General features: G+C 31.5%; 1 protein-coding gene across 1 annotated transcript; it reads left to right on the top strand.

Annotated features, from left to right (window-relative positions):
• Positions 1-1438: 1438 nt before the first annotated feature.
• On the top strand, positions 1439-9031 carry LOC139488244 (large ribosomal subunit protein eL18-like). Its single transcript, XM_071273726.1, has 6 exons — positions 1439-1578; positions 2285-2392; positions 4372-4470; positions 8033-8156; positions 8539-8608; positions 8913-9031. Exons 2-6 carry the CDS (start codon positions 2351-2353, stop codon positions 8986-8988), a joined length of 411 nt encoding a protein of 136 aa, XP_071129827.1. The 5' UTR covers positions 1439-1578; positions 2285-2350; the 3' UTR covers positions 8989-9031.
• The last annotated feature ends 1034 nt before the right edge of the window (positions 9032-10065 follow it).

Below are 10065 nucleotides of genomic sequence, written 5' to 3'. Positions count from 1 at the left end.
AAATAGGAAAGCATTATGGTTTCCTAAAGGCAGCTGACACCAGGGGACGATACCTTATGGGCCATAGGCATGTAAAATGTGTGTAAATGTCTCTTTCCTACCTGTATCAAAAGCAAACAAGGAAGCATCATAGGTAACTTGAATGCAGTTGATACCAGGGGACGATGCCTCAAGGATATAAGATAACATTTGAATAAATAATATATCTTGACAATTATTTTTTTTTTTTAATCGGCTAGTATGTTTGTGATATTCAGATGAATATAATTTTCTATGTCCAATCAAATGTATATACACACATAGATTTCCTTTAACTAATCTTCACTAAGGAAGATGTTATATATATACATTATGTACACAGCCATGTATCACCATCATTGATGGCGATCCGATGGATACATCTGTTGTAGGGTTGTCACTGACTCAGACGTACTTATATATATATATATATATATATATATATATATATATATATATATATATATATGAATTTATTTTTCTCTTGTTCTACAGACAATTTATAGTTACTAGTACATGATATATTAGAAACTATAAGCTTTGTAATATTTGTACTGTTTGTTCTTTGTGAGGACCTCAAGGTGTATTAGCGAAAGCTAATTGAGTCACCCTCTTTAAGGGCATACGATACAGTTACAGGGAAGGTGATGACGTTGCTGACGTAAAATGTTATTTTCGCGACGTCAAACTATGACATATCGGTAAAAGATGCATTTTTCGACTGATTTTTATCATGCAAACTGATTTAATTTGAAAACGAGTGCATGGACCCCTATTTTTTTCAATTTGTTTCATTTTGCAAGGAGATTATGTGACCCAAATTTTATAAAACTGTAAATAGCGCAATTTTTTTAATTTCGATAAACATGCAGCAAAAATGACGTTTTTTCCTCTATTTATGAACATTTGATAAATATAGAATTATTTCGGAATAAAAATTGCATAATTTTTAATGATACTGATAAAATACAGAAATTACCGATTATTTAACAAAAAACAATTTGTGTTTATCTTTTTAAAACAAAAAAGTTATGTCTTTCTTTCGAAAAAGAAAATACGGACACAAATCTGAATTTTGAGCAAATATACAAAATTTCGACCTAAAAACAACTTTTCTGTTTGTAAGTTATATTCACAGTATTTCAATAAATTGAGAGTTTACGACTAAATCAGTATGACTAAACCAGGTATCAATAGCAACTTTGCGAAAATAAATTTTTCAAACCCATTTAACGTGGGAACAGTAAATATGTTCCTGGTCTATCTAAAATTTTAGTAAACGTGCACGCCATACATATATTTCAGGTTTGTCTCCCCTTGTGTTGAAATCCACTTCCTTTTTAAAAACCGTCAAAATGGTGAGCGTGTAAACTTATAATAACCCCAAAGAATCTGGACCCATCCAATGTACAAAATAACTATTTCTTATTTCTGTGACATGCAAATAAAACTTGACTCTTAATTTTATTTCAGGGTATCGATATTACCCATAGGTTTGACAGAAAAACTGGAAGAAAGGAGCCAAAAAGTCAAGATATCTATCTTCGTCTCCTTGTAAAGGTATGTATCAAAAAACGACTGAGTTAGCAGTACGTGGTATGGACATGTATTAGCCACTTCAGTTGTAAGGTATCAATTAATACCAAAGCCAAAAAAATAAATAGCCTTCAAGACGTCATTATTATTTTGACTACTTCTGGCTAATTTATTAATATACATATACATGTATGCCATGTTGACACCTCTCCACTACAGATCAATGACACAAAAATTAACATCTGTAGGTCACCTCTAGTCTATACCACATATCATAAGGGTAAATAGTATATAATAGTAATAGGTATTGTAAAAATAGTAATTGGTGCCAAATATTTGACATGAATGAGTTTTAAGTAGGTGATAATTTGACTTGTATCTGATTTTATTGGTATACCAGTATTGCGATCACCAACTACAGGAGATCCCAATGTATATTGTTTGAATAAGTATGTATGTGCAAAAAAACTTTAAAACTCGTCTCTTTTTGAGCCAAATTGAGGTGCAAGATTATAAAATATATTCTGTGTCCTTCCTAGTTATAAGAGAAACAAAACAACATGCAAGTTCTGATGTGTTTGTCCATGGATAATGGTGTTTGCTTTTGGTATAAAGTAGTATCATTGATATAACTGCAGACTATATGACACTTCAATTTTTGTTCACTTAAATGACTTTAATACATGTACGTGAAATCAGAATATGCTTATATTGTTCATTTGTATTATAGCTTTACAGATTTCTGGCAAGACGCACAAATGCCAAGTTCAACAAGATAGTTTTGAAACGTTTGTTCATGAGCAAGACAAACAGGCCTCCTTTGTCATTGGCCAGATTGGTAAGTATATATACACAAGTGATTTGATTAAGGTTCATCATAAGGAATTTAAAAATATGGCCGTGTTTACACCTCCGAAATTACTATGAGTACAGACAAACTGATACATCTAGGAAAGTTTTAAGGCATGGCAGGAACTAGATATATAAAAGTTATATGAAGTCTACGTTTCAGAAAATTAAAAACTTACCTGGATTTTGATGTTAATTTTTTTCCAGTCTGCAGAAGATAGCAAAATAAACAAACACCTGAGTTTCATTTGATACGGTCCACTCAGTTACACAGTTTAAACCTGTTAAATCACCTATTGTTTACACAGTGTTCCAGCTAGGCCGTTTTCAGAGGGCGCGGCGCGGCGCCCTGTGCTCTCCATACTTCTTGCTTAAGAATATATATGCTTAGGTATTTATTTTGAGTTATGGGAAAAGTTAAAGAGGGTCTTAGTAGCAGTGTTGGTAGGGTGCGTTGGTCATCTTTTTCTGTATTCTTTATTTTTGATACTATTTTTCACTGTTGCTTTATATCCTAAAATTGTGAATTTACTGAGCACAGCTGTTTTGTGCTGTATTGCCATCAAGCACAGCAGGGGTAGAAAGGTGAAACTGGTAAAATGTGGTAGACCATAGAAACAGTATGAAACAGATCTCCTTTCAAAACATACTGCATATAAAGTTCAACTGTGCCAAGCAATGATAAAAAAACTTGTGTGACAAGCTGCTTGACAAGTTTTTCAGCCTTAAAAGTAGAAAGATAGAGTTCTATATGGGCTAAAGATGTTCTTGTATAACCTGTGATTCAACGAATAAACACAAATGTTTGATTAACATCTTTTATTAAAATATGCCCTTTTCATATTATCATATCGCACGTTAAATGCCCTTTTTTCCGGATTGGCACCCTGCCCTTTTGAAAACCTAGCTGGAACACTGTTACAGGTGTCTATTGTCCATCTATTGTCCATTTAAATCAATACTACTCACAACATTGATTATATGAGGGGAGTTTCTCAATCATTTTCACTACTTAGTTAATTTTTGCACCTTCTGCAGGAACGAAAAAAAATGGATAGCAAAATCTAGAAAAGTTTATAATTTTCTGAAACATAAAATGCATTTAAAATTTATATATCTAGTTCCTGCCATCCCTTAAAACGGTTGCAGGTGTATAGGTTAGTCTGTACTCAGAGTAAAATTTGGGGTGTAAATACAGCCATTTTGGCCAAAAGGTTATGATGAACCTTAATTTATTCACTTTATTGGGACAGATTAACACAAAAGTGTATTAGATGTTAATTTTGGGCTTCATTATATAAAAGATGTGGTATGTATGATGATTGCCAAAGAGACCATATGACTCGGAAACAACTTTAGGTCAATGAACAGCCTTCAATAATGAGCAACGCCCATACTGCATAGTCCGCTATAAAATTATAAGGCGTTGAAATGATAAATGTTAAATGTAAATAAAAAAAAATGAAAGAAAAAGAATTGACTTCGTTCGTACCTATGATACCTTATTATTTTCATAGATGTTATAGGAAACACACATATTATTTTATTTGGCCTAACAGCCTTATTTATGAACAATTGGTTTTAATGACAATATTTTCCTTTTTCCGGTGCAATTTTGTAAAGTGTTTGTTTCTCCAAATTGTTCAGACAATGTTGTTAATATTGAGTAATTTACAACTATGTGTACATGAACTATGTAGTATAGTCTAAATTTACACATCAAAATCATAAAAGTTCCTTGTACTGTCACATATTTGACCGGTTAGACAAAACTGAAACAGTAGTCTTATGCTACTTTAAGATTAAGTAATAAGTTGTTAATGTCTTTTCTATAATGAACTATAAGATTAAATACAAATTCTGCTTACATTTTCTGGTCTTTTTGTAAATATTTTGATAACAAAATGTAGTCTTTGATGTGATCATTGTTTGATTGTTCACATTTAAGTATAGTTTATTTTGCTGTAGGTTCGTCTCATGAAGAAGAAAGGACGTGACAACAAGACCGCTGTAGTTGTAGGAACTATTACTGATGATGTCCGTATAATGGAGATACCAAAAATTAAGGTATGAAAAACTTGTGTCAGAAGCTAATTAGAGCTGTCAATGAAAGAAATCAACTGCCTGATACATCTTGTGTTCACAATCATGAATATGAGACCTGTTATTAAGGTTCACGACTGGTGTGATGTAATAAACACTATGCCCCCATTTTTTTCTGATCAATTACAAAGGGAAATAATCTTATTAAAAAACAAGTAAACTTGCCTCGTGGACAATTGCGGCTATGGCAAGATGAATTCCACAACCACAATCATGTCTCAAAAATAAAATAAGAAATACAATAAAATGGAAATGCAAACTACCTACCCTTAGCCTATATTTATCATTTTATGATGAAACCTGAAACATATTTTTTTCTGGCCAAATGAAAAAATAGCACGGGTACTCCAAAATTGATATATATAGATTTAAGACACCTTCATTTATTTATATTTTATGCTTTTACTTTTACTTACCATGCATATATATGGTCACATTACCCAAATTGCACCTATTCAACATTAACAGCTGAGAAATTCTTAAAAGTTTTCCTTGGAGACTAAACAATTTATGTTTGGATTACTTGCCATTATACATGTCTTACAAAATAGGTGAATATATTCAAATATACACTAAATGTTCACAATTTATATCAACAAATAAAGCTTTCACTGGAAAAGAAAAATGTAAGACAACGCCACCATGTGACTTTCACAAAAAGTCATCTTTTTAAAATGAACAAAAAAAAATACGTTACAAACATAAATTTAAAAAACCATTAAAAAAAAATTGGAAAAGTGAGCTTGTGCTAATGTCAAATTGTTCGAAATATTTGAAAAAATAAAACAAAACATCTGTTAAATGATGTGAATTTTTAAGCATGGATGCAATTTGGGTACTCGTCATTACAGAATCCTGGATAGTTTGGAGGTCTATTCAAACCGATTTTTCTATGACTTAATATGGATTTAAAATCAAATTGGTGTACCTATATAATATAGAAGGATGCGGCTGCATAATAAACTCAAAATGGTAATTTTTGTCTCGATGATAAAAAACTTGGGTGAAAAACTGTCAAAATAGGTGTAATTTGGGTACCTTCAAATAAGTTTTGTTCCAATAAACTCAAAATGGTAATTTTTGTCTCCATCATAAAAAACTTGGGTGAAAAACTGTCAAAATAGGTGGAATTTGGGTACCGTCACATAAGTTTCGTTCCCTAACAAGTTTTAAACAATGAATTTTTATACGACCGCAAAATTTGAAAATTTTTTCGTCGTATATTGCTATCACGTTGGCGTCGGCGTCGTTGTCGTCGTCGTCCGAATACTTTTAGTTTTCGCACTCTAACTTTAGTAAAAGTGAATAGAAATCTATGAAATTTTAACATAAGGTTTATTACCACAAAAAGAAGGTTGGGATTGATTTTGGGAGTTTTGGTCCCAACAGTTTAGGAATTAGGGGCCAAAAAGGGCCCAAATAAGCATTTTCTTGGTTTTCGCACTATAACTTTAGTTTAAGTAAATAGAAATCTATGAAATTTTGACACAAGGTTTATGACCACAAAAGAAAGGTTGCGATTGATTTTGGGAGTTTTGGTTCCAACAGTTTAAGAATTAGGGGCCAAAAAAGGGCCAAAATAAGCATTATTCTTGGTTTTCGCACAATAACTTTAGTATAAGTAAATAGAAATCAATGAAATTTAAACACAAGGTCTATGACCACAAAAGGAAGATTGGGATTGATTTTGGGAGTTGAGGTCCAAACAGTTTAGGAATAAGGGGCCAAAAAGGGGCCCAAATAAGCACTTTTCTTGGTTTTCGCACCATAACATTAGTATAAGTAAATAGAAATCTATGAAATTTAAACACAAGGTTTATGACCATAAAAGGAAGGTTGGGTTTGATTTTGGGAGTTTTGGTCCTAACAGTTTAGGAATAAGGGGCCCAAAGGGTCCAAAATTGAACTTTGTGTGATTTCATCAAAAATTGAATAATTGGGGTTCTTTGATATGCCGAATCTAACTATATATGTAGATTCTTAAGTTTTGGTCCCGTTTTCAAATTGGTCTACATTAAGGTCCAAAGGGTCCAAAATTAAACTTAGTTTGATTTTAACAAAAATTGAATCCTTGGGGTTCTTTGATATGCTGAATTTAAAAATGTACTTAGATTTTTAATTATTGGCCTAGTTTTCAAGTTAGTCCGAATGGGGGTCCAAAATTAAACTTTGTTTGTTTTCATCAAAAATTGAATAATTGGGGTTCTTTGATATTCCAAATCTAACTGTGTATGTAGATTCTTAATTTTTGGTCCAGTTTTCAAATTGGTCTACATTAAGGTCCAAAGGGTCCAAAATTAAACTAAGTTTGATTTTAACAAAAATTAAATTCTTGGGCTTTTTTGATATGCTTTATCTAAATATGTACTTTGATTTTTGATTATGGGCCCAGTTTTCAAGTTGGTCCAAATCAGGATTCCATATCAAGTATTGTGCAATAGCAAGAAATTTTCAATTGCACAGTATTGCACAATAGCTAGAAATATCTAATTGCACAATATTATGCAATAGCAAGAAATTTTCAATTGGAGTTATCTTTCTTTGTATAGAATAGTAGTTGATAATATATGTTGGAAATTTGCCAGACATGACTATGATGTCATTTTCTATTTTTATTTGCCAATAACTTTATGTAAATAACTTCATTGGAAATTTGCCAATATAAAATGTTGCTGATGAAGCTTTTTTTTCCTTATCTTATCTACAATGTTTTTAGATAATGTATGTTGGACATTTGCCAGACATGACTATGATGTCATTTTCTATTTTTATTTGCCAATAACTTTATGTAAATAACTTCATTGGAAATTTTCCAATATAAAATGTTGCTGATGAAGTTTTTTTTATTGTTTTATACAATAAACAATGTATAATTACTTTTACTACCAACCAATCTTTACCATTCAGTGATAACAAGCACTTTATTTTACATTTTAATATTTTATGATGTATTTAAAAGAGTGGTTATTGTTGCAAACTCCATTAGAAATTTGAATTGATATCAGTTTTGGAAAAAGGGAAGCGGGGATGTGAAAAAAAAGGGGGGGGGTTTAAATTTTTCTCATTTCAGATTTCATAAATAAAAAGAAAATTTCTTCAAACATTTTTTTGAGAGGATTAATATTCAACAGCATAGTGAATTGCTCAAAGGCAAAAAAAACCTTTTAAGTTCATTCGACCACATTCATTCTGTGTCAGAAACCTATGCTGTGTCAACTATTTAATTTTAGATTTAAAAAGTTTGAAGAAGAAATCTTTAATTGATTTGTAAAATCTTGACATTTGTTTTGTGTAAAAAAAACCCATGTAATGTCAAAAATTTGATCACAATCCAAATTTAGAGCTGTATCACGCTTGAATGTTTTGTCCATACTTGCCCCAACTGTTCAGGGTTCGACCTCTGCGGTCGTATAAAGCTGCGCCCTGCGGAGCACCTGGTTATAATTTAAACTGGAAATTTGTAAAACTGTTTTGTGCAATTTATAGTCTCGAATATAGAATATTGAAATTTTATTTTGGATTTCAGGTATGTGCTCTTAGAGTAACAGAGAGAGCAAGAGCAAGAATTCTGAAGGCTGGTGGAGAAATTATGACATTTGATCAGCTGGCCCTCAAATCACCAAGAGGGAAGAATACCGTTATTGTTCAAGGTAAGTTCTATATCAATGGCAATTTTATACACTTTTAAACAAAGAAAATTCTTGACTGTATAAAGATATAAGATGATGTGGTATGAGTGCCAATGAGACAACTCTCCATCCAAGTCACAATTTGTGAAAGAAAAATCATTATAGGTTATAGTCTTCCAATAGGAGCCTTGGCTCGCACCGAAAAAGCAAGCTACAAAGGGCCCCAAAAATGACTAGTTTAAACCCGTTCAAATGGGAAAACCAACAATACTGTATACATTTAAATGAATTGAAAACTTTATTTTGATAAAGAAATAGTTTTTGATTATTTTTATACGAGCTTTCCCATTCATTAAAGATGGAGAATGATTAAATAATGAGGTATATTTTTTTATAATTTTAGGAAGAAGGAAAGCCAGGGAATCTTACCGTTACTTTGGTGCTGCTACTGGTGTACCACACAGTCATACAGCGTAAGCTTTATAATTTTACCTTGTGCTTGGATATCATTTACAATCCAAATACCCCGACACAAACTCATTTTATAAGTAAAAAACTCAATGGTTTTATGATCACTGAAATTTGTTACATGCCTTGATTTGCATTCTTTGGCACTGCTAAATATTTCTTGCCCATCCTGTAATCATACTTTATTCAAAAAATATAATGATGATTACATGTTTTTAAAATACCTTTAGATGGTGAACACGTTTAAAATTCTTTTTCTGAATTCATACTTGTTATGTTATGATGGTAAATATTTTTTCTACTTTTCAGTCCATTGGTACGCTCCAAGGGAAGGAAATTTGAGAGAGCTAGAGGACGTAGGAAGAGCAGAGGATACAAGGCCTAAGTGGAAATTAATGTGTATAGACATTAAAAGAGATGATGAAGAATTGTTTATTATTATCTATTGCCTGTTATGTTTGTGTAAGAGAATGCAGAAGGAAAATTCATCAGTCTAAATTTTGTACTTTCTATTATTGATACATGATAGAACTGTGGTTGGAAGGATTTTCCATTTCTTTAATATCATCATTTGCTGTGTTATTAAGAGCAACCCGTGCAGCTACTATAAGATGTTGGTTTATATTTGCACTCTATCTGTCTGTCCATTCTTGTCCATTCATCAGTCAGGCAACTCAGTTTTCCACTTTTTTTCTTCATCCTTATAGAATATATTTGATCTTTTTTTCTTCATCCTTGAATATATTTGATTTGATATTTGGATTATTGTTTATCATGACAAGTTACAGATCAAGTTTCAATTTTGTTCTGGTCGTATTATTTTGTTCAGAGTTATGGTCCTTGGAATATGAAAATTCATTCAAATAATCAGTTTATCACACTTTTTTTTTTGTCGTCATGTTTGGAAAAAAATAATTTGATAATTGGTATATCATGACAAGTAACAGTACAAAGTTCGAATTTTGTGTAGTCATGGTCCTCAGACTTCGAAAAAATTCTCTTAAATAATCAGTTTTTTCACACTTTCTCGTCATGCTTGAAGATATAGATTTGATATATAGTTTACACTTTGACAAGTTATAGACCAAATTGGCATTTAGCTGTCCTTGACCGCATTTTAATGGTTCATTGGTCAATGTAAAGTTTTCTTTGTTTAGTCCATTTCTCATATACTGAAGAATTTAAAAACAATAATCGTATGATCGTTCATTATTGTCTGGCATTGATTATCTGACCCGACTTAATTGATTGGTCAATGTTTTCGTTGTCATAAGGATATTATAAATTGTGTGGCAACTATATTTGGTGCATGGAATGATTATATATATATAATTTTATTTATAGTGCAACCTGATATAACATTTATTTTACATTCATTGATACACAGTCAATCAGCCAGCCTTCAAAGGCTTACGAAGCACTGTCAATATCTATAATTTGCGCGAATATAGAAAATATGAAA

The sequence above is a fragment of the Mytilus edulis genome, chromosome 9, assembly GCF_963676685.1.
Source record: "Mytilus edulis chromosome 9, xbMytEdul2.2, whole genome shotgun sequence".
Classification (NCBI taxonomy): Eukaryota; Metazoa; Mollusca; class Bivalvia; order Mytilida; family Mytilidae; genus Mytilus; species Mytilus edulis.
The sequence above is the reverse complement of the archived record's forward strand: the minus strand, read 5'-3'. Positions and strand labels throughout refer to the sequence as shown.

Bases quoted from the DNA above. Each gene is read 5' to 3' on its own strand.
- LOC139488244 (XM_071273726.1), top strand. From the start codon at position 2,351: ATGAGCAAGACAAACAGGCCTCCTTTGTCATTGGCCAGATTG. The intron at 4,471-8,032 runs GTATGAAAAACT...TTTGGATTTCAG, and splicing joins TGGAGATACCAAAAATTAAG to GTATGTGCTCTTAGAGTAAC. The intron at 8,157-8,538 runs GTAAGTTCTATA...TTATAATTTTAG, and splicing joins GAATACCGTTATTGTTCAAG to GAAGAAGGAAAGCCAGGGAA.